The 24,415-nt window shown below is 43.1% G+C and overlaps 1 protein-coding gene across 1 annotated transcript in view; it reads left to right on the top strand.

The window, feature by feature from the left end:
• The window catches only part of LOC140485848 (protein maelstrom homolog), a 73,817-nt gene that overhangs the window by 10,333 nt on the left and 39,069 nt on the right, over positions 1–24,415 (top strand). Inside the window, exons 3-5 of the mRNA XM_072584308.1 lie at positions 13,950–14,022; positions 16,599–16,754; positions 19,114–19,155. Coding sequence (XP_072440409.1) covers positions 13,950–14,022; positions 16,599–16,754; positions 19,114–19,155 — 271 coding nt within the window. The remainder of the gene's footprint in view (positions 1–13,949; positions 14,023–16,598; positions 16,755–19,113; positions 19,156–24,415) is intronic.

Genomic DNA, 24,415 nt, shown 5'->3' with positions numbered 1-24,415 from the left:
AAGGCTGCTTTAGAGAGAGATGATTGGTGATTTTACCTGAGGGTCTCCATGCCTCAGACAAGGGGGAAGATTGAAAAGGAAGAGTACTTCATGGTAACCTCAGCTGGTGCGGCGATTGAACCAACAATGTTGGAATGACTCCGTCATAAGCACCTGGGGGAAACCCAAGCAGTAACAGGGAGAATGTCTGTGTGGAATTTGCACAATTGCCCACTGGTAGATTTGACCCTGGATCCCTGGCGCTGTGGAATGGCAGTGCTAGCCACTGTACCACCTATAACCACTGAACCACCATGCTGCCCACAACTTCTGAGTACCACCCACTCTGCATCACAAACCGGCTATCCAGCCAACTGAGCTAAGTCATCCTCACCTGTCTGGAAATTGCGTGCTAACAGGATTGTTTGGATTTTGACACTTTTTTTTTAAGAATCGCCTGTAGGGGGGATCCAAGATGGCGGTGACCCAGCAAGTCTGAGTCTATAGTGCTCCTCCCAAGACTTGGGCAAAGTGGGCCACCCAACCCCACCACACTCACCAAATCATTTAAAATTGCTGTTTAATTTAATTAGTTGCTTTGTATTAAATTTAAACAATCTAATCTTTAGTAAAAATGACTAAAGGGAAGGGAGCCCGCAGCTCTCAGCAAGCAGGAACCCCTCCCCCACCCTCTCCAGCTGCAGCAGAGGCGCCCGCAGCTGCCCCAGGGGACTTGCCTATGGTGGCGAGCCTCATGGAAATCATCTCTAAACTGGATGCGAAGATCGACGCTTTTATTGAAGAATCCCGAAGCCGATGGGACTCGCTCTCGGCCGCGCTGCAAAAGCACGACCGAGACATTAAAGAAATCGAGCGCCGAGTTGGAGGGGCAGAGCTAAAGGCCGCGACCTCTGAAACTACATTGCAATCGGCCGTGGATTGGGTCTGGACCTTAGAGAATCATATTGATGACCTCTATAATCATGGTCGTTGAAAAAATATTCGTTTGCCGAGCCTGCCTGAACGGGAAGAGGAAGGCCAGCTTACAGCATTCCTCGAGCAGTGGCTGCCACAGCTTTTAAATCTGGAGGCTGGATCAGGCCAGGTAAGGGTGGAATGGGCCTACCGGGTTGCAATACGCGGGCCCGGTTCGAACCAGCACCCCCGCCCAGTCCTGTTCCGGCTGCAGAGCTATGAAGAGAGGCAGATACTCCTAGAAGCCTCTAGAAATCTTGGAAAAGATCCCCAAGCCATGATCTATAAAGGATCCAAGATCATGTTATTTCAGGACATTTCCCCAGCTCTGGTCCGAAAGAGGAAGGCATTCTATGAGGCAAAGGAGTGTTTAAGGGACTTAAATATTCAGTACTCCTTACGCTACCCAGCGACGCTATGCTTTAACCATGAAGGATCCGTGTATAACTTCAGATTGCTGGAAAAGGTGAAGGAATTTTTGGACTTTCTTAGATAAAGTGTAAGAGATAATTGATGTTGGTTTGCCCCCCCCCCGCCCCCAACTCCAGTTTATATCCCCCCTCTTTTTTTTTTCTTACCTTACTGTTTAATATTATCTTGGGGGGGTGGGGAGAGGGATTTATTTATTTGCTCTCTATTTAACGATTTCCCCCCCCCCGACCTGGTTTTTAAAAAATTATTCTATGTATGTGTATAATCCCCTGGCCCATAATGTTGGTGGGGGGGACGTGGTTACCTACTTCTCTTTTTTACCTCTGTCTCTAGGAGCGGGGTTGTTTTCCCTTGTTGTTTTGTATTATTTTATTTATTATTTGTTAAGGTTGTAATTTTATAGTTATATATGTTTACACATGGTATTAACATTATCAATTATATCCAGGTGTTGGTGTGGGGGTGGGGGTAGGGTACTCACTGTTAACTCTAGCTTTGTATTCTATCTGAATTCTCCTCATCCTATTGAGGAGCGCCTGGGTCAAGGGTGGGGCATTGGTTGGGAGAGGATACGATGGACCTTTTGGAAAGGAAGTGACACTCCCTGGGAACAAGGGGGAAAATCTCCATTTAAATACATTTTATATTTTTTTATTATTTAGAAATAGTTTTTTATTATACTGTTGAGTGTATAAGAGAGCCTTTATTTTTGTGAATCTTATATGCTCCATGCTCAGGATGTTCTGGATAGGGTTTCCCCTCCCAAGGGGTCTCTGATTTGCCCGGAGGATTTATGGTTGATCAGTCAGTTAAGTGGTGCACCTGTAATGTCAAGGGGAGTAATTCGCTAGTCAAAAGGAAGAAAATATTATCAAATCTCAAGAAAGAAAGTTGATATAGCTCTCCTACTGGAAACAGACTTGTTGGATAAAGAACACTTGAAATTATGACAGGGTGGATTTGATCAGGCCATTTTTTTCTTCTTTTTAGCTCAAAAAGTAGGGGAGTTATTCTTATTCGGAATAATTTCCCTTTCAAAATCCTAAATCAGATAAAAGATGAATCTGGACGATACATTATGATTAAAGCCCTTATAAATGGAGAGGAATATGGGATTTTAAATTTGTACTGACCCCCAGCACACCCCTTTAAATTTATAACGGAAGCCTTCTCAAAATTGATGGCTCTTGGTGCCCGTCATACAATTAAAGTCTCCCCCTATAATTGTATTATGGATCTGGAAATAGATAGGATTCCCAAGAGTACTGCAGGAGTATCTCCCAAATCTAGACAATTGGTGGATATGAACAAAGAATTAGGATTAGTAGATGTATGGAGATGTCTTCATCCACAAGGCAGAGATTTTGCTTTTACTCCAATCCACATAAATGTCATACCAGAATTGATGTTTTTTGCCCCCTCAATTTTTTAAAATTCCATAACATCCTGTAAAATAGGTAGTATAGCAATTTTCGACCACACTGCTGTATGTATGGAAATGAAGGCGAGAAACAAGGGGACATCCCCTCTGCATTGGCATATGGACCCCTTCCTAATAGACCATAAGACATAGGAGTGGAAGTAAGGCCATTCGGCCCATCGAGTCCACATGGCTGATGCGCATTTCAGCTCCACTTACCAGCGTTCTCCTCGTAGCCCTTAATTCCTCTAGACAACAAGAATCTATCAATCTCTGCCTTGAAGACATTTAGCGTCCCGGCTTCCACTGCACTCCGTGGCAATGAATTCCACAGGCCCACCACTCTCTGGCTGAAGAAATGTCTCCGCATTTCTGTTCTGAAATGACCCCCTCCAATTCTAAGGCTGTGTCCACGGGTCCTAGTCTCCTCGTCTAATGGAAACAATTTCCTAACATCCACCTTTTCCAAGCCATGTATTATTTTGTACATCTCTAAGTCTCCCCTTAATCTTCTAAACTCCAACGAATACAATCCCAGTATCCTCAGCCGTTCCTCATAGCTAGACCTGTCATTCCAGGGATCATCCGTGTGAATCTCCGCTGGACACGTTCCAGTGCCAGTATGTCCTTCCTGAGGTGTGGGGACCAAAACTGGACACAGTACTCCAAATGGGGCCTAACCAGAGCTTTCTAAAGTCTTAGTAGTACATCTCTGCTTTTATATTCCAACCCTCTTGAGATAAGAGACAACATTGCATTCGCTTTCTTAATCACAGACTCAACCTGCGTGTTTACCTTTAGAGAATCCTCGACTAGCACTCCCAGATCCCTTTGTGCTTTGGCTTTATTAATTTTCTCACCATTTAGAAAGTAGTCCATGCTTTTATTCTTTTTGCCAAAGTGCAAGACCTCGCACTTGCTCACGTTAAATTCCATCAGCCATTTCCTGGACCACTCTCCCAACCTGTCTAGATCCTTCTGTAGCCTCCCCACTTCCTCGGTACTACCTGCCTGTCCACCTAACTTCGTATCATCGGCAAACTTCGCTAGAATGCCCCCGGTTCCCTCATCCAAATCATTAATATATAATGCGAACAGCTGTGGCCCCAGCACCGAACCCTGCGGGACACCGCTCGTCACCGGCTGCCATTCTGAAAAAGAACCTTTTATCCCAACTCTCTGCCTTCTGTTAGACAGCCAATCCTTAATCCATCCCAGCAGCTCACCTCGAACACCATGGGCCCTCACCTTGCTCAGCAGCCTCCCGTGTGGCACCTTATCAAAGGCCTTTTGGAAGTCTAGATAGACCACATCCACTGGGTTTCCCTGGTCTAACCTACTTTTTACCTCTTCAAAAAATTCCAACAGGTTTGCAGGCATGACCTCCCTTTACTAAATCCATGTTGACTTGTTCTAATCAGACTCTGCTCTTCCAATAATTTAGAAACCTCATCCTTAATGATAGATTCTAGAATTTTACCAACAACCGAGGTTAAGCTGATTGGCCTATAATTTTCGATCTTTTGCCTTGATCCTTTCTTGAACAAGGGGGTTACAACAGCCATCTTCCAATCATCCGGGACCTTTCCTGACTCCAGTGACTCTTGAAAGATCTCAACCAATGCCTCTGCTATTTCCTCAGCCACCTCTCTCAGAACTCTAGGGTGTATCCCATCGGGGCCAGGAGATTTATCAATTTTAAGACTTTTTAACTTTTCTAGCACTTTCTCTTTCGTAATGGCAACCATACTCAACTCAGCCCCGTGACACCCTTTAATTTTTGGGATATTACTCATGTCTTCCACTGTGAAAACTGACGCAAAGTACTTGTTAAGTTCTCCTGCTATTTCCTTATCTCCCATCACTAGGCTTCCTGCATCAGTTTGAAGTGGCCCAATGCATACTTTTGCCTGTCGTTTCTTTCTTATGTACTGAAAGAAACTTTACTATTATTTCTAATATTACTGGCTAGCCTACCTTCATATTTGATCCTCTCATTTCTTATTACACTCTTTGTTATCCTCTGTTTGCTTTTGTATCCTTCCCAATCTTCTGATTTCCCAATGCTCTTGGCCACTTTATAGGATCTCTCTTTTTCTTTAATACATTTCCTGACTTCCTTTGTCAGCCAAGGTTGTCTAATCCCTCCCCGGTTAATCTTTCTTTTCTTGGGAATGAACCTCTGTACAGTGTCCTCAACTATACCTACAAACTCCTGCCATTTTTGCTCTACTGTCTTCCCGATTAGCCTCTGCTTCCAGTCTATTTTAGTCAGTTCCTCTCTCATGCCCTCATAATTACCTTTATTCAACTGTAACACCATTACATCCGATTTTGCCTTCTCCCTTTCAAACTCCAGACTGAACTCTACCATATTATGGTCGCTCCTTCCTAAGGGTTCCCTTGCTTTAAGATCTTTTATAGAGTCTGGTTCATTGCAAAGCACTAGGTCCAGAATAGCCTGCTCTCTTGTGGGCTCCATGACAAGCTGTTCCAAAAAGCCATCCTGTAAGCATTCCATGAATTCCCTTTCTTTAGATCCACTAGCAACATTACTTACCCAGTCCACCTGCATATTGAAGTCTCCCATGATCAATGTAACCTTGCCTTTCTGACATGCCTTCTCTATTTCCCGGTACATGTTGCGTCCCTGGTCCTGACCACTGTTAGGAGGTCTATACACAACTCCAATTATGGGTTTTTTGCCTTTGTCGTTCCTCAATTCCACCCACACAGACTCCACATCATCCGACACTGTCATTCAATACCATAGATTTAATTTTGTTCTTGACTAACAAGGCAACCCCACCCCCTCTGCCCACCTCTCTGTCTTTTCGATAAGTTGAAAAACCATGGAGGTTTAACTGCCAGTCCTGACCCCCCTGTAACCAAGTCTCTGTGATGCCTACTGCATCATAATCATTCACTATTATCTGTGCCATTAGTTCATCGGCTTTGTTATGAATGCTACGAGCATTCAGGTAAAGTGCCTTAAAGATAACTTCCTTATCATTAGAGATGTTGGAAGTCATATGTCCTAAGTTATCCTTGCTTTTTTCTGCATTCTCAGTCTGCCTCAATTTTAAATCCGCCTGGAAACATGCTATCCTGCTGCTTATCTTTCCATTTACCTCCATACTCCCTGTCTCTTTCACTTTCCCTCTTTCCCCCCCCCCCCCCCCCCCCCAACTCAGTAGTTTAAAGTCCTACTGACCACCCTATTTATCCTCTTCGCTAGAACATTGGTACCTGATCGGTTCAGGTGGAGACCGTCCCAACGGTACAGATTCCCCCCCGTTCCAAAACTGATGCCAATGCCCCATGAAGTGGAATCCCTCTTTCCCACACCAATTCCTTAGCCACGTGTTTACTTGCCTAATTTTCTTGTCCCTATGCCAATTGGCATGTGGCTCGGATAGTAATGAAAGATAGTAAATTTGTAAAGTACTTCTCTCAAGAATTTAAAACTTTTTAGAAATTAATTTAGGTACGGCTAGCAACCCATCAATGATGTGGGAGACCATCAAAGCTTACACATGAGGTTTGATTATCTCCTACTCAGTGATCCAGAAAACATTTAAAGGGAGAACAATAGCGTCTGCTAGAAGCTCGCTTAAAAGCAGCTGAAACAGCATACGCTGATAGACCTTCTGTCATCAAATTGCAAAGGATTACGGCCCTTAGGACAGCTCTAAACACTACACTTACTCAAATGGCTAAGAGGGAAATATTTGCAAAACAAAGGTTATATGAATTTGGCGACAAACCGGGTAGATACTTAGCATTTCTTGCAAAGCAAAAAAAACCCCTCAAACTATCACGTCTATCAAGGAAAGTATGGGTATTTTGACTCATGATCATAAAAGGATTAATGCAACCTTTAGAAAATTTTATTCTGATTTATATAAATCGCAGGATTGTGAAGACAGGACTAGGAAGATGCAATCATTTTTTAAAAATTTGACCTTTCCGGGCCTAACTCCGGAACAGGTATTGGTCTTAAATGCTCCCCCAACAGCCCAAGAAATACTTAGTGCAATCAGGCAACTTCAGAGCGGTAAGGCACCTGGCCCAGATGGTTTTCAATCTGAATTTTGTAAAGAATTTACAGAAATATTGGCTGGTCCACTTATGGACATGTATAACTATGCATATAGTCAGGGCTGTCTCCCGCCTTCGCTGAAAGAGGCAAATATCTCTCTTATCCTTAAAAAAGGAAAGGATCCAGAAGACTGTGCGTCATTAAGACCAATATCCTTGCTAAATGTAGATTTTAAAATCCCTTCTAAAACGTTAGCATTGAGACTAGAAAGGGTACTGCCACACATCATAAGAGGATCAGACGGGGTTTATTAAGGGCCATAGATCATCCAATAATATTAGGGTTTTGAATATGACTCAAGCCTGCCATCAGGGAAAGATACCAGGAGTAGAAAAGGCATTCGATAGGGTTGAATGGTCATATTTGTTTTACACATTGGAAAGGTTTGGCGTTGGAAAGGTGTTTACCAAATGGGTCTCAACATTGTATAGTGATCCCAAAACAGTTGTGGTTACCAATGGATTAGGTTCGGATAGCTTTAGTGTGGGTAGGGGCTGCCGTCAGGGATGTCCCCTCTCGCCATTGTTATTTATGCTAATAATTGAACCACCAGCAGAAGTTATACAGGCTGATCCTAAGAAAACAGCCCCAAGGATTGGTACAGGTAAACGTAAAGGGTAATTTTATGCAGATGATGTTCTTCTATTCCTCAGTAAACCTCTGATGTCCGTACCTCGCTTAATCTAAGTTATTAATACACTTAGCGCATTCTCAGGCTATAAAAATAATTTCTCAAAATCGGAGGCTATGCCAATGGGTGGGCTTGCTATGATACCCCACTTAGTGGACAGATCCCATTTTCCCTTTCGTTGGTCCCTGGAGGGTTTCTTATATTTAGGCATTTTTATTACCCCACTATATTTGGTCAGTTATACAAGGCATTTACTGGAGAGGATGAGGCAGGACCTCCAGCGATAGGGAGACCTTCCAATTTCCTGGCTGGGTAGAATAGCACTAATTAAAATGAATGTCCTGCCCCGTCTCCTATACCCTATGAGAATGCTTCCGGTGATGCTGCCGAGGCTGGCACTACGTAAATTATATGGCTAGTTGGGTTCCTTTATCTGGAATCATAGATGGCCCCTCATTTAAGCTGAAGAAGCTACAGCTGTCACAGGCAAGGGGCGGATTGGACTTCCCAGATTTTAGGAAATATCAGTTAAGTTCCCTATTAAGTTACATAGCTGATTGGGCCTTGTCTGATCCACAATCAATCTGGCTGGACATCGAGGCTTAAGTAAAATGCCCACTTATTAACCTTTTATTTTCAGACAAGAGGAAAATCATTACGGATCACTGTTAAAAACCCTATAATACTAAATACAATTAAAGCTTGGAATATAATGCGGCAAAATGAGGGCAACTCACATAAAACATTTCCCTATGCGCCGATAGTGGGAGCATGGGGATTCCAATTGGGTTTACAGGTGCCACTTTTAAACTCTGGAGATCCTGGGGTATCTCACGTCTAGGGGATCCATTTAAAGATGGGGTCCTGATGTCTTTTGAACAGCTGCATCAGAAATTCAGATTACCTTCTGGAGACCTCTTTCGATACTTCCATCTTCGAGATTATATACAGAAGAAGACTATGTTATTAGATAGGTAAAAACAATGACTGCAGATGCTGAAAACCAGATTCTGGATTAGTGGTGCTGGAAGAGCACAGCAGTTCAGGCAGCATCCAAGTAGCTTTGAAATCGACATTTCGGGCAAAAGCCCCTCATCAGGAATGAGATAGCCTTTATAGATTGGATAGAGAATGTAGAGTACTACGACCAATGGGGGTACCCTCCATCAGTACTATTTATCATTTACTACATGATGAAGTATCAGGAGATATGGACAATCTGCTTAAAACATGGGATCAGGAATTGGGACTAGAAGTCTCTAAAGAAACGTGGAATGACATTTGGGAAAACACCAGAAGAATCACCATCTGTAACAGAACTCAGGCTATCCAGCTGAAGATACTTCATAGGGCCCATATAGCACCTGATCGATTGGCAAAATTTAAGGCAGGAGCATCTCCAATGTGTCCCAAATGTAAAATAGAGGTGGGCACTCTTGTACATTGTTTATGGACCTGTCATAAGATCCGTAGATACTGGACTAAAGTAGCAAGTACCCTGACAGAAATTTTAGGAACGGAAATTAAAGTGACCCTATATAGAACAAATACAGTGCAGTACAGGCCCTTCGGCCCTCGATGTTGCGCCGACCGAAGCCTACCTAACCTACACTAGCCCAATAACCTCCATATGCTTAGCCAATGCCCGCTTGAATGACCATAAAGAGGGAGAGTCCACCACTGATACTGGCAGGGCATTCCATGAACTCTCAACCCGCTGAGTAAAGAATCTACCCCTAACATCTGTCCTATACCAACCTCCCCTTAATTTAAAGCTGTGCCCCCTAGCAACAGCTGACTCCATATGCGGAAAAAGGTTCTCACTGTCAACCCTATCTAAACCCCTAATCTTCTTGTACACCTCTATCAAATGTCCCCCTAAACCTTCTTTTCTCCATTGAGAACAGCCCCAAGTGCCTCAGCCTTTCCTCATACGATCTTCCTACCATGCCAGGCAACATCCTGGTAAACCTCCTCTGCACCCGTTCCAGTGCCTCCACATCCTTCCTATAGTATGGCGACCAAAACTGCACACAATACTCCAGATAAGGCCGCACCAGAGTCTTATACAACTGCAACATGACCTCAGGACTCCGGAACTCAATTCCTCTACCAATAAAGCCCAGTACACCATATGCCTTCTTCACAGCACTATTTACTTGGGTGGCAACTTTCAGAGATCTGTGTACATGGACACCAAGATCCCTCTGCTCCTCCACACTACCAAGTAGCATACCATTAGCCCAGTAATCCATCTTCTTGTTACTCCTACCAAAGTGAATGACTTCACGCTTAGCTACGTTGAACTCCATTTGCCACCTTTCTGCCCAGCTCTCCAACTTATCTATATCCCGCTGTAACCTGCCACATCCTTCTTCGCTGTCCACCACTTCCCCCGACTTTCATATCATCCGCAAACTTGCTCACCCAGCCTTCAAGCTCCTTCTCCAGGTCATTTATAAAAATGACAAACAGCAATGGTCCCAAAACAGATCCTTGTGGAACACCGCTAGTAACTGCACTCCAAGATGAACCTTTACCATCAACTACTACCCTCTGTCTCCTTCCAGCCAGCCAATTCCTAATCCAAACCTCTAATGCACCCTCCATGCCATACCTCCGTAATTCTTGCAGTAGCCTACCATGGGGTACCTTATCGAACGCCTTGCTAAAATCCATATACACCACATCTACTGCTTTACCCTTGTCCACTTCCTTGGTCACCTTCTCAAAGAACTCAATAAGGTTTGTGAGGCACGACCTGCCCTTCACAAAAGCATGCTGACTATCCTTGATCACATTATTCCTATCCAGATGTTCATAAATCCTATCCCTTACAATTCTCTCTAAGACTTTGCCCACAACAGAAGTGAGACTCACTGGCCTATAGTTACTAGGGCTGTCCCTACTCCCCTTCTTGAACAAGGGGACCACATTTGCTATCCTCCAGTCTTCTGGCACTATTCCTGTAGACAACGAGGACATAAAAATCAAGGCCAATGGCTCTGCTATCTCCTCCCTAGCTTCCCAGAGGATCTTAGGATAAATGCCATCAGGCCCAGGGGACTTAGCTGTTTTCACCCTTTCCAGTATTCCCCAGACTTCTTCCCTACATCCCTCAAAGCCATCCATTCTAATCACTTGTGACTCAATATACACATCAGCAACAACGTACTGTTCCTGAGTGAATACCGACGAAAAGTATTGATTTAGTGTCTCTCCAATCTCCTCTGCCTCCAAGCACAACTTCCCACTACTATCCTTGACTGGGCCAATCATCCTTTAGTCATCCTTTTATTCCTGACATACCTATAGAAAGCCTTAGGGTTTTCCCTAATCCTACCAACCAAGGACTTTTCATGTCCCCTTCTCGCTGCTCTTAGCTCTCTCTTTAGATCCTTCCTGGCTACCTTATAACTTTCAATCGCCCCAACTGAACCTTCACGCCTCATCTTTACATAGGCTGCCCTCTTCCCTTTTACAAGGGATTCCAATTCCTTATTAAACCATGGCTCCCTCACAAGACCCTTTCCTCCCTGCCTGACAGGTACATACTTATCAAGGACACCCAATAGCTGCTCCTTAAACAAGCTCCACATATAATTTTGTGTCCTTCCGTTAAAGCCTATTTTTCCAATCCACACATCCTAAGTCATGCCTCACCGCATCATAATTTTCCTGCCCCCAGCTATAACTCCTGCCCTGCAGTGCACACTTATCCCTCTCCATCACTAGAGTAAAAGTCACCGATTTGTGGTCACTGTCCCCGAAGTGCTCACCTACCTCCAAGACTAACACCTGGCCTAGTTCATTACCTAGAAACAAATCCAGTATGGCCTCCCCTCTTGTTGGCCTGTCTACATATTGTGTCAGGAAACCCTCCTGCACACATTGGACAAACACTGACCCATCTAACGAACTCGAGCTATAGCTTTCCCAGTCAATTTCTGGGAAGTTAGTCTCCCATAACAACCACCCTACTACTTTCACTCTTCTCCTGAATCATCCTTGCAATACTTTCCTCTATGTCTCTCGGACTATTAGGAGGCCTGTAGAAAACTCCTAACAGGGTGACCTCACCTTTCCTATTTCTAACCTCAGCCCAAACTACCTCAGATGGCAAGTCTTCCTCCATCGTCCTTTCCACCGCTGTAATACTATCCTTGACAAGCAATGCCACATCTCCTTTTGGGCTTTTCGAACTTACCCTCCCTGGATATGCACAGGAAGAGGCTATTTTCTATTCTCTCTTTCTGTGCAAGGAAAAATATTTTGGTAAACTGGGTGGCTGAGGGCCCCCCTGGACTTTCAAATTGGCACAGATTAATTATGGAATGTATTCCCCTTGACTTCCTTACAAATATGGTGCACTGAAAGACCGAATTATTTCATAAAATGTGGCAGCCCTTCTTTAATTATATGAATACAGATATTTCGGCTATCCTAACAAGGGCTTTTATTTAGTTGAGATTACGAACCTGGCTGGTCTGGGGCCCCTTGGGAGAGAAATCCCACACGGATACGGGTTTTGTTACATTTGATGTTAACACATTCCGAGCATGTATCTCACTACCCTATTTCTATGTTATCTGTTGTTTTTTTAATTTTTTTTTTCTCTTTTTCTCTTATTTGAATAATGTAAGAGACTTAAATATACACTCTGGTTAGTTGTAGGTTAGATTAGTAGTTACTGGATTGGTGGTGCTGGAAGAGCACAGCAGTTCAGGCAGCATCCAAGTAGCTTCGAAATCGACGTTTTGGGCAAAAGCCCTTCATCAGGAATAAAGGCAGTGAGCCTGAAGTGTGGAAGATTAGTAGTTAGTTGAGTTTTGTTTTTTTTTCTTTCTTGGTATTTTTCTTTTGTTAAATTTTGGTTATTATATATTTAAGATTTAATTGTATATCAATGTTTGTACTTGAGAGTTTTGTTTATTTTTGTAAACTTGTAAAAAAGTTAAATTTCAAATAAAAATATCTATTTTAAAAAAAAATCACGTGTAGATGCAGTGCCTGTGCTCACATGTAGAAATGCGATCATTTGGGCAAGCTATTGAAAATTGTTACTGTTCCTTTCCCTTTCTCTTATGGTGTCCCTTTCCTTCCCACTTCTATCCTTTGCTCTTGCAGCTCTTGTCCCAGGTTGACTGATTTTTTTTTAAAAAAATCACCTATTCCATTATACAGGCTTAATTTTAAAAAAACTTTGACTATTGTTTGGAATCTCACTGTTGATTTGATTTAATTTTGAAATAAAATTCAACAGCATATTCTGTGATTGAAGACAGTGAGTGCTCATGCACTATAAACTCTCCTTGCAGTTGGGCCTTTTCTTACCACTTTCATCACATATAAGCAGCTTTTAATTTTGTGAATTGTACCTTTTGTGGAAATTTGTCTTGGAGTTAAGTATAAAAATAACTATTTCCTCCATTTCTGCTATCATTGTGCAGTGTTGAAAGTCACTATAAATACTCTATTTTTGACCAAAAACTGTAGATTATAGAGATTAATTTTTAAAGTTTACACTGTTAATTTAACACACTCTCTCTAAGGTGACCTGTTTCACTTCCTTGAATTTCTAATATTAGAAACCCTCAATTTAATCTTGCATTGGAAATTTCAACTTCCTTCAAATGAGAAAAAATAACTTGATCAAAGTCTTCTGCTCACAAGCAACACACCTTCATTCAAGTATACAAGAACGGGGCCCTTTTTCTTAATTGAGTGGGATGAATGCCATTTGCTGCATTTCCAGAATTGTTACAAATGATTGCAATGCCTGGTACAATTAGCTATTTGTCTTCACTGACATTGGTACCTCCCTGGAATAGAAATGCACAGTGAGAACACTGCAGATTGACTGTAGCCTTCCATCTGTGCTTTCAAGTACTGTGGCATTAGTACTCAGCGGTGTAGAAAATTTTCAAATCTGAATGAAAGTGATCAAAAATAATACTTTGAGGGGATAAAGACGGGCTGTAGTAAATCCTAACAGATTGGATACTTTCTGCTGTATAAGCCATAAATAAGGGCATACGTCTACATCACTGCCTGAAAAACTACATTTCACTGAGGAGTAGGTATTTTCCCTACTTGTTGCTTCTTCAGTAGTAGTATTTCACCTGCTCTGGCTTGATTTTCTGTGCTTTTCTCTTATAAACACAACAGGGCCTTTCCTCCATTTTGAAAGCTTTCTGAAAAGTTCATTCCTTGACTAAATTAACTCTGCTTACTAATAATTTTTAATCTAACATACTCAGCATCGCTTTATTGAACCCTGGGTTATTTTATTCGATTAAGTGTATTTTGTCATGTATTACTGCATCTAATTTTCATAACCATGTTTTTGAGCTGTCTTTGTATTTTGTCCCACATATCACTATATTTTTTGTTATTACATTGTCTTACAGTTGCAGAACCCAATATTCTCTGTAATAGCAAAGGGAACAAATAATCCACCTATGTCCTGGTCCAGTGATGAAGGTAGATCATCATTTGTGCAATTTAATTATTATATTGACAGTAAAGGGGTTAGTTTTTACTCTTGAAGTGCTCAATAACGCTTTTTTTTTCTGTAGATGTCCATGACAAAGGCAACCCCCAATGACAGTCTTGAATATGACTGTCACTGTGAATTATCTCTTGAACAGCTGCAGTTGTGTGTGATTTCAGGTATTGCCCCAGTAGGGATAGAACTGTAGTATATTGACCCAGGGGCCTGAAAAAATAACACTATATTTCTAATTCATGGTGTTTTACATCTTGGGTCACTTGAAAGTATTAGCGTCCGAGATGTACAGCACAGAAACAGACCCTTTGGTCCAACTCGTCCATGCCAACCAGATATCCCAATCCAGTCCCACCTGCCAACACCCGGCCCATATCTCTCCAAACCCTTCCTATTCATATACCCATCCAGATGCCTTTTAAATATTGCAATTGTACTAGCCTCCACCACTTCCTCTGGCAGTTCATTCCACACATGCACTACTCTCTGCGTGAAAAGTTGCCCCTGGGTTCTCTTCTATATCTTGCCCCTCTCATCTAAACCTGTGCCCTCCCAGTTTTGGATTTCTCAATGCCAGGGTTAGTTAGTTAGTTAGTTACTCTCTCGCGTACTCTCGCGTACCTACTTACCATATCCATGCCCCTCGCGATTTTATAAACCTCTAAGGCCACCTCTCGGCCTCTGACACTCCAAGGAAAACAAACCTAGCCTGTTCAGCCTCTCCCTGTAGCTCATCCTCCAATCCTGGCAACATCCTTGTAAATCTTTTCTGAACCCTTTTCAGGTTTCATAACGTCCTTCCGATAGGGAGGAGACCAGAATTGCACGCAATATTCCAACAGTGGCCTAACCAATGTCCTGTACAGCTGCAACATGACCTCCTAACCCCTGTATTCAATACCCTGACCAATAAAGGAAAGCATACCAAATACTGCCTTCACTATCCTGTGTTGGTACTCCCTTTCCCTTTACCACTTAGGACAAGAATAGACAAGTCATTGGTTGAAAGTTACCATTGGTAATTTTTAAAGATTGCTGAAGTATACCTTGTAGCTAGTGTAAGGAAGTCAATGTTTTCTTTGGCACCCAGCAAGGCACAATGTCATTGAACAATAAATTTTGACTTTGCCAATGTTGAACCACAGCAGTGCATGTGGTATAGGTGCGTATGAAATATGCTTGTGGGGAAACTGTGAAGTCTGCTTTGTCTTGGATAGTATTGAGCAAGCGCTCAGGAAGTTACTGAAGCTGTACTCACTCAGGTAACTAGAGATGACTTGTGCCTTGTAGTGGTGGAGAGGATTCTTATTTTGCATTTTTCCATTAGCATACCTTGAATGATGTCTTTGGTCTCCATCCACCGCCATATTCCTGTAAACCCTTCCCAGTCATTTATCCATCCAGATGCCTCCTTAAATGTTGTAATTTATACCTGCTTCCATCACTTCGTCTTGCAGTTTGTTCTATACAAATATAAAAATGTTACCCCTTAGGTCCTTTTTTTAAATATTTCCCTTCTCACCTTAAACCTTCATCCTCTAGTTTTGGACTTCCCCAACTGTAGGAAAAAAAGATCTTGGATATTCACCCTATCCGTGTCCCTCATTTTATAAACCTGTAGAAGACTGATGTAATATTTGTATCTTCAAAGTCTTGGAATGTTCTACAGTAATTTTATTTTGTACGCTGCTCTGTGAGATTCAACAAAGATTAAATCTTTTGTTGCCGTACAGCAACAAAGGTTCATAAATGGCTGACATCATCAGTGACTTAGTCGATTCAGTTTATGAAGTCTTCAACTTGTGATGGACCCTCACCCATAACCATTCCTTGGTTTGTGCATTTAAGTGGTCATTTGTGAATTCCAGAACTTACTGTCAATTTTATAGAATAATGAATGCTATTACTTCTGTGGTTATTACAACTCCAGATTCAGCACCGCAAGCTTGAATTAATTTCTCAACAATTGATTTCTTCATTAATTAGAAATAAATTGGATAAACAGTAGTTAGATTATTTTCAAACAATGTCTCATTGGGGCAAAAGAGGTCTGCTTTGTCTGTAGAACCTTAAACGAAAGAGCCAAGCAAATAACCTCCAATTGGTCTTTGTTAGAGATTTTCTATGAAAAGCCTTTGTTATAAATTTAAGTCCATAAGTCGTAAGGTTAAGAAACAAATGGATTTAATACCTGGCTTAGGGAAGAAAGTTGACGACTGTAGGAATGTACGTGGCCCTGAATGGCAAACTAGAATTAGCTGAAGGGAAAGTTGAAGGAGAACATTAGACCTGACACGTCACTCTGACCAATAATAAAAATATGAATGTGATGCTGATTTATACTGGCAAATCAGTAGAGTTTACTAAATTACTATAATTTACTAAAATTATACAGAAGCTACAGAATACTCTCATCTTACTGCTGAATCTGGTTTCTGCAACCTGACCAATGTTTTTCATATTTGAATCAGATATTTTTCAAATATGCATTTTTTAAAATTGTAAAATTGTCATATAGTGGTGAAATTATGCATTTTTCTTTCTTCCAAAGGAGTCTGTGGTGAAGTTTTCCATTTTGTTAGTTTTTTGAGCCTGGCAGATCTCCCCCCAAACTCTGAACAACGCTTCCTTCCTTGTGAAATGGCTTGTGTTAAATATTCATTGAAGAATGGCATCATCAGTGAATTTCATTACTTCATAGATCCAGGTGAGTAACTTTCCATTTTCATTCTCATTGAAAATGTAGTGGTGAGCTGCCTTGTTGAACTGCTGTAGTCCATGTTCTGCAGTCTTGTTCTCTAAAGGAGTGTGGAATGGGGCCTTTAGGGGATAATGAAGCAAATTGTGACTCTTGCAAAATGACCTGTTTTATTTTACTTTTATACCCAGACTCCCTCTTCTGTGTACTATTGTAGATTTCCGTTTTGCAGGAAGAATGGAAGGAAATGTTGCCTTCTGTGATGCAATATAATGTGCATAAACCTTTACTTTATAAATGAGAAATGAAAATGAATCTCCAGCAATGTTTGTTGTGAAATTGAAGATATGATAATAACACAAGTTTGCTGGAGGATGTCACCTTCAGTGTCTGTGAGCATCACCGATATTAAAACTATTTAATTAAGCCTTGGAGGGAAGGGCTTAATCTTGCTCACAGTTGTCACATGTCTCCGAACATGGGTGGGATCCAGTTTTCTTTTGTTCAGGTAATGTGTAGATCAGTGAGACAAAAGTAATGAATGAGCCTAATGAATGAGTCTTGAGATTAGACTCCAGTTTAGGCAAAACTGCTGCAAGTAAATAAATGCTATATATGGATTTGGAGGAATGGAGCTATTCCTGGTTCTTCTGGAAATTCATCTACTGTAAACATTAAAAATGCTGAAAATACTACTGGTATCTGTGGTGAATAAAATAATGAGTAGAACCCCTGTGGAGGTGGAGGTTTCACCTCCTGACTGCAAAATAGCAAGAGATTGCATTGTCTCCTTTTTGAAGTAAGCCTATTGAACTGTGAGCCAGTCTTTCAGAGAGAAGAGCAGCAGGCTACCTCTGGGATCAGAACCCTTTAGTGTGGGAGTTCCATCTACCAAGAGCTGCTGGCCAGTGAGAGACTGGTAGCTGTTCATCTCCGCAGCAGTACAGGAGAGACAGTGCTGCCAGAAAAGAGGGCCAACAGAGGATCATGGAACAACCCAGCCAGTGGTTATGGTACAGGAGTTTTATAGTATGGGTTGGCATTAAGGGGTGTATTGTGAGGTGAGTTCCTCAAAGATCTTGATTAGTTGCTGATTGAGAAATACATCAATGGAGCTTCCTGCTCAAAACTTAATTGCTGAGATGGCAAAGAAGGCAATAAGCCCTTAGATGCAACATGCCCAACTATTTTCAGGCCTTGCCACATGCCATGCCATTTCTAGGGAGGGGAAAAGTTCAATCTACGTTTCCTACAAATTCAGCATTTTCCGTTAATGCTAATGTTCATGTAGTCTCTATATGCCTGTCAAATCGCTATAAAGTGACACATGCTGAATGTTGCAATTAAATGCAACAAAAATTACCTCTTTATTCTCTCCCTTGCAGGGGAGAAATATAATTTTGTGGAAAATGTATTGCGCAATATCCAAATTCAATATCAATGTGACTATGCTGCATTAATAGCTGTTTAGTAAACCCTTGTACGTTTAGCAAATCCAGCAAATGTCCAATTGCAGAATCAATATTTGTAGTGCGGGATAGAAAGTGCATTATACAACTTTGTGCTATGAGCTTTACGTTTGTCAGTTGACAAAGGACCAAGTACCCCAATTAGGTGATTGATTAAAAATTGTGCATTAAGTAGGGAACCTGCCATTGTATATTGCAAGAAATATGTGTTAATTTAGTACAAAAGAGGCAAAGCAGCCTAATGGGGATTTAAGAGAAAATCTCAATGTGACTAAATTTATTACTCAACCATGACAACCAGTGAATGTGCGTTTAAGACTAAATCATGTGGCTGCTTGCCATTCTCTAGCAGATTGTTCTTCATTTGAGTATAGGACTATTAAACAGGGTTATTTTTGATAGTTATGACCTCCATGTGTAATGTGTTCCTACTGCAGTTGATTAAATTGCCATTTTATTTTATTGCCTTGGTAAAGAGCCTTTTGGGATGCTAGATTTGTGTATATATTGAACGTGGATAACATTATAGATTTTAAATTTATTTTGAATTTGTTTGGGCTATGGATTCAGATACTTCTTGCGCAGTTAATGTTTACATTTTTGAATTCTGAAGAACTAATCTTTTTATGTAATATTTTAAAGTAGTCTTTGGAAATGATAAATGAAGCCAGCATACCTCTACTTTTAAGTGGGCTGTAAAACTCTCGAGGCTTATTGAGTTGAAGATAAATTTTCCCTTTTAAACTCCCCTCATGATACAACAATGCACCTTGAAGCTCCTTAACATTTTTTCCTTAAATGTTTGCAAAAACCTAAGTGCTATCTCTGTGTACAAAGACTTAATTTACTAGTAATTTTGTTTCTTTCTCTTTCTCTTCTATACTGTCATCTGAGCACAGGTATAATCCCTTGTGGTTTTCGGTACCATTGTCAAGTATCAAGTAAGTAACTGAAAATAATTATTTGTATCAGAGTTCAAAGTACAAAGTTGGAAGGGATGGGAGGAGTTATCCCTAAACTGCCCAGGAAAATTCAGTCATGGGAACGGCCAGTGTGATGGGAGAGATGGAATCTGTAGGAACTGATTCTCCAAAAGAAATTTACTTTCTCCAGTTTCTCCAATCAGTGATCCTGCCTCTGTCCTACTGTCTTGCTCCCCGAATCAGAAATGTTGTCTTGTTATGCTTCTCCAGTCATAGATTACATACAAATGAGGAACATGAGACCATTCAATACATTGAGCCTCATCAAGGTTTGTAGCTTTGGTGCCAGTTGCTGTAATTGGGAATGTTTGCCGAGCTGGGAAGTGGATTTGCAGACATGTCTGTGACATCTTCATTGCTTGGAGCCTTCTGTAAAGTGCTGCTGTACTGTTTATTCTGGAATTAATTTGGTTCTGTTCACGGAACCAAACAAATTCCAGAAGTGACCATATGGAAGCGCTTCACATCAGGCTTCAAAGCAATGAAGATGTCACCAGACGGGGGATGAAATGTCTTCAAATCAATTTCCCAGCTCGGCAAACATACCCACAACTATGGCAGCATTGAGCCTACTGCGACATTCATAGAGATCGTGGCTGACCTGAATGTAACTTCAAATCCACATTCCCACTTTCCTGATAACTTTACAACCCTTTCTCAACAAGAATCCGCCTACCTCTGCATCATAAATACTTGAAGGACTCTGCTTGCACTACATTTTCAGGAAGAAAGTTCCAGTGACTGGAGAGAAAATGTTTTTGCCAAATCTGTTTTAAATGGGCAACTCCTTAATCTTGAGTGCCCCCACTTCCAGATTCTCCCCTAGAGGAAAAAGATCTTCACACCTACCCTTTCAAGACACTTCTTGATTTTGTTTTGATCAAGTCACCTCTTATTCTAAAACTCCAGATAAGATTCTGGATCAGTGGTGCTGGAAGAGCACAGCAGTTCAGGCAGCATCCAAGGAGCTTCGAAATTGACATTTTGGGCAAAAGCCCTTCATCAGGAATAAAGGCAGTGAGCCTGAAGCGTGGAGAGATAAGCTAGAGGAGGGTGGGGTGAGGAGAAAGTAGCATAGAGTACAATGGGTGAGTGGGGGAGGGGATGACGGTGATAGGTCAGGGAGGAGAGGGTGGAGTGGATAGGTGGAAAAGGAGATAGGCAGGTAGGACAAGTCCAGACAAGTCATGGGGACAGTGCTGAGCTGGAAGTTTAGAACTAGGGTGAGGTGGGGGAAGGGGAAATGAGGAAAGTGTTGAAGTCCACATTGATGCCCTAGGGTAGAAGTGTTCCGAGGCGGAAGATGAGGCGTTCTGCCTCCAGGCGTCCGGTGGTGAGGGAGCGGCGGTGAAGGAGGCCCAGGACCTCCATGTCCTCGGCAGAGTGGGAGGGGGAGTTGAAATGTTGGGCTACGGGGCAGTGTGGTTGATTGGTGCGGGTGTCCCGGAGATGTTCCCTAAAGCGCTCTGCTAGGAGGCGCCCAGTCTCCCCAATGTAGAGGAGACCGCATCAGGAGCAACAGATACAATAAATGATATTAGTGGATGTGCAAGTAAAACTTTGGATGTGGAAGGCTCCTTTAGGTTCTTGGATAGAGGTGAGGGAGGAGGTGTTGGCGCAGGTTTTACAGTTCCTGCGGTGGCAGGGGAAAGTGCCAGGATGGGAGGGTGGGTTGTAGGGGGGGGCGTGGACCTGACCAGGTAGTCACGGAGGGAACGGTCTTTGCGGAAGGTGGAAAGGGGTGGGGAGGGAAAGATATCCCTGGTGGGGTCTGTTTGGAGGTGGCGGAAATGTTGGCGGATGATTTTGTTTATGCGCAGGTTTGTAGGGTGGAAGGTGAGCACCAGGGATGTCTGTCCTTGTTACGGTTGGAGGGGTGGGGTCTGAGGGCGGAGGTGCGGGATGTAGACGAGATGCATTGGAGCGCATCTTTAACCATGTGGGAAGGGAATTTGCAGTCTCTAAAGAAGGAGGCCATCTGGTGTGTTCTGTGGTGGAACTGGTCCTCCTGGGAGCAGATCCGGTGGAGGCAGAGGAATTGGGAATACGGGATGGCATTTTTGCAAGAGGCAGGGTGGGAAGAGGTGTAATCCAGGTAGCTGTGGGAGTCGGTGGGTTTGTAAAAAAAAAAAAAAAATGTCAGTGTCAAGTCAGTCGTCATTAATGGAGATGGCGAGGTCCAGGAAGGAGAGGGAGGTGTCAGAGATGGGCCAGGTAAATTTAAGGTCAGGGTGGAATGTGTTGAAGTTGATGAATTGCTCACCCTCCTCGCAGGAACACGAGGTGGCGCCAATGCATTCATCAATGTAGCGGAGGAAGAGGTGGGGAGTGGTGCCGGTGTAATTACGGAAGATCAACTGCTCTACGTAACCAACAAAGAGACAGGCATAGCTGGGGCCCATACGTGTGCCCATGGCTACCCCTTTGGTCTGGAGGAAGTGGGAGGATTCAAAGGAGAAATTAAGGGTGAGCACCAGTTCGGCCAAACGAATGAGCGTGTCGGTGGAAGGGTACTGTTGGGGACATCTGGAGAGGAAAAAACGGAGGGCTTGGAGGCCCTGGTCATGGCGGATGGTGGTGTAGAGGGATTGGATATCCATGGTGAAGATGATGCGTTGGGGGCCGGGGAAACGGAAGTCTTGGAGGTGGAGGGCGTGGGTGATGTCTCGAATGTATGTGGGGAGTTCCTGGACTAGGGGGGGATAGGACAGTGTTGAGGTAGGTAGAGATGAGTTCAGTGAGGCAGAAGCATGCTGAGACAATGGGTCGGCCAGGGTGGTCAGGCTTGTGGATCTTGGGAAGGAGGTAGAACCGGGCAGTGCGGGGTTCCCGGACTATGAGGTTGGAAGCTGTGGGTGGGAGATCTCCTGAGGTGATGAGGTTCTGTATGGTCTGCGAAATGATGGTTTGGTGATGGGGGGTGGGGTCATGGTCGAGGGGGCAGTAGGAAGAGGTGTCCTCGAGTTGACGTTTTGCTTCAGCGGTGTAGAGGTCAGTGCGCCAGACTACCATTGTGCCCCCTTTATCCGCTGGCTTGATGGTGAGGTTGGGATTGGAGCAGAGGGATTGGAGGGCTGCGCGTTGTGAGGGTGAGAGATTGGAGTGGGGGAGGGAGGTAGACAGGTAGAGGCGGTTAATGTCCCGGCGGCAGTTGGAAATGAAGAGGTCGAGGGCAGGTAATAGGCCAGCGTGGGGTGTCCAGGTGGATGCAGTGTGTTGGAGGTGGGTGAAGGGGTCCTCGGAAGGTGGGCGGGAGTCCTCATTGTTAAAGTAAGCTCGGAGGCGGAGGTGACGGAAGAATTGTTCGACGTCACGGTGTGTATTAAATTCATTGATGCATGGACGGAGGGGGATGAAGGTGAGTCCTTTGCTGAGGACTGATCGTTCGTCCTCAGTGAGGGGGAGGTCTGGGGGGGATGGTGAAAACTCGGCAGGGCTGGGAGCTGGGATCTGGTGTGGGTGTAGAGCTGGTAGTGGGGGCGCAACCTGTAACTGGAGTGGGTGAGATGGTAGGGGGAATGGGGGTGGAGTCATGAGCAGGGGTAGTGTTCCCCTCTGGGTTCTGGGGGGTGGGGATAGTGACAGCAGAATGCAGGTGAGTGGCGTTGGTGGGGGCGGAAGTGGTGGTGACAACGGCAGTAGGGGTGGTGGAAGTCACTGAGCATGTGGCATCAGCGATGATGTGAGGGGCGGAAGTGATGTCACGTGTGATGCATGAGGAATTGAGGGGTGGAAGTGGTTGTGGGAGTGGCCATGATGGGGACGGAAGTGACATAATCAATCAGCGTGGGGGTGGCAGCTGCATCAGCCGCATGGCTAATGGCGGAATAGATTCCAAGGCCAGGGGAATCTTCTGGAATGTTTGAGGAGCGCTGGTTATGGAGGTCGGTGGATAATAGTTTGTTGTACTTCCAGTTTTTGATGTTTGAGATGGAATTGAAATACTGTTTATTGAGAGTATGAATTCTCCTGAGGATGTAGTACAGAGTGGGTCCTTTGCAATTCTGAGAGAGTGTGGCCCTTAGCTGAGGCAGGGCTGACTGTAGAGAGGTTAGGTGCCGGCACATTGCTGCAAGCGTGGAGTGGACGATCTTGAAGGAGAACTGTTGCTGGTGTTTTTGAATCTGTAGTCTGTACTGTTTGTCCTATAGCCTAGTTTGCCCACTTTCCTCAAGATACTATGTCCATTCGAAATATTAGTCTTCTAAACCTAAATTGCCTCCAGTGCAGTTGCATCCATCCTTAAATAAAGTAACTGGTACAATGCATGTATAGTATTTCAGATGCAGTCTTGTCAGACTTTTATGATACAGAAAGAGGCAAGTCAATCTATTTTGTTACCTGTTCTCCAGTCTGATCTCTGTAGCCCTCTAAATTCATTCTTTTAAATATGTATCCAGCTCTCTTGTCAAACCTTCTAATTCATCTTCTATAGTATCTGCCTCCACTCTTCCAGGCAGCATATTCCAAATCCTAAAAACAGAGTAAGTTTCTTCTCAGTTTATTCCTAGCTGTCTTGCTGACAAGTGTGAAATTATGACCCATAGTTACTGACATACCAACTGGTGGAAACAGAATATCCTCCTTCACCATGTCAAAATTGTACATAATTTTGAATGTCTCAGGAAGGACCCCTCTTAATCTTCTCAGTGCCAAGGAAATAAGCCCAAATTCTTTAGTCTTGCCTTGTATCTAAAATCCCTAATTCCTATTAGAATTCTAATAAATCTCCTTTTTGAGTTCTCTCTCCAGGCTTCTAGTATCCTTTTTTCGAAAAAGTGCCCAGAATGGAATACAGTACTCCAAATGGATCTGACCATTGATTTGTAGAGGTGTAGCATCATTTCCTGGCTTTTTAAATGCTACCTCTGTTTAGAAACCCAAGGACCTGATAAGCTTTTGTAACAATTGTTTCAACTTGCCTGGCCACCTTTTAGAGAGCTGTGCATGTGAGCCCTGAGATCCCTCTGCTACATTTGCCTTAAAATTGGACCATTTGAGCTTATTTTTCCAAAATATATTTTTTCATTTTCTGCATTTAAATTCGTTTGCTGGGTATCTGCCCATTTGGTCAACTTGTCAATGTTCCCCAGAAGGCACTCTGCATCAACCTCGCATTTCACTGTTTTCCCTAGCTTAGTCTCATCTGCAAATTGAGGTTTTGCCATCAATGCCCATCTCCAAATTGCTATTTCTGATTTATGTAAACAAGGGTCCA

The sequence above is a fragment of the Chiloscyllium punctatum genome, chromosome 15 (genome assembly GCF_047496795.1).
Source record: "Chiloscyllium punctatum isolate Juve2018m chromosome 15, sChiPun1.3, whole genome shotgun sequence".
Taxonomy (NCBI): Eukaryota; Metazoa; Chordata; class Chondrichthyes; order Orectolobiformes; family Hemiscylliidae; genus Chiloscyllium; species Chiloscyllium punctatum.
The sequence above is the reverse complement of the archived record's forward strand: the minus strand, read 5'-3'. Positions and strand labels throughout refer to the sequence as shown.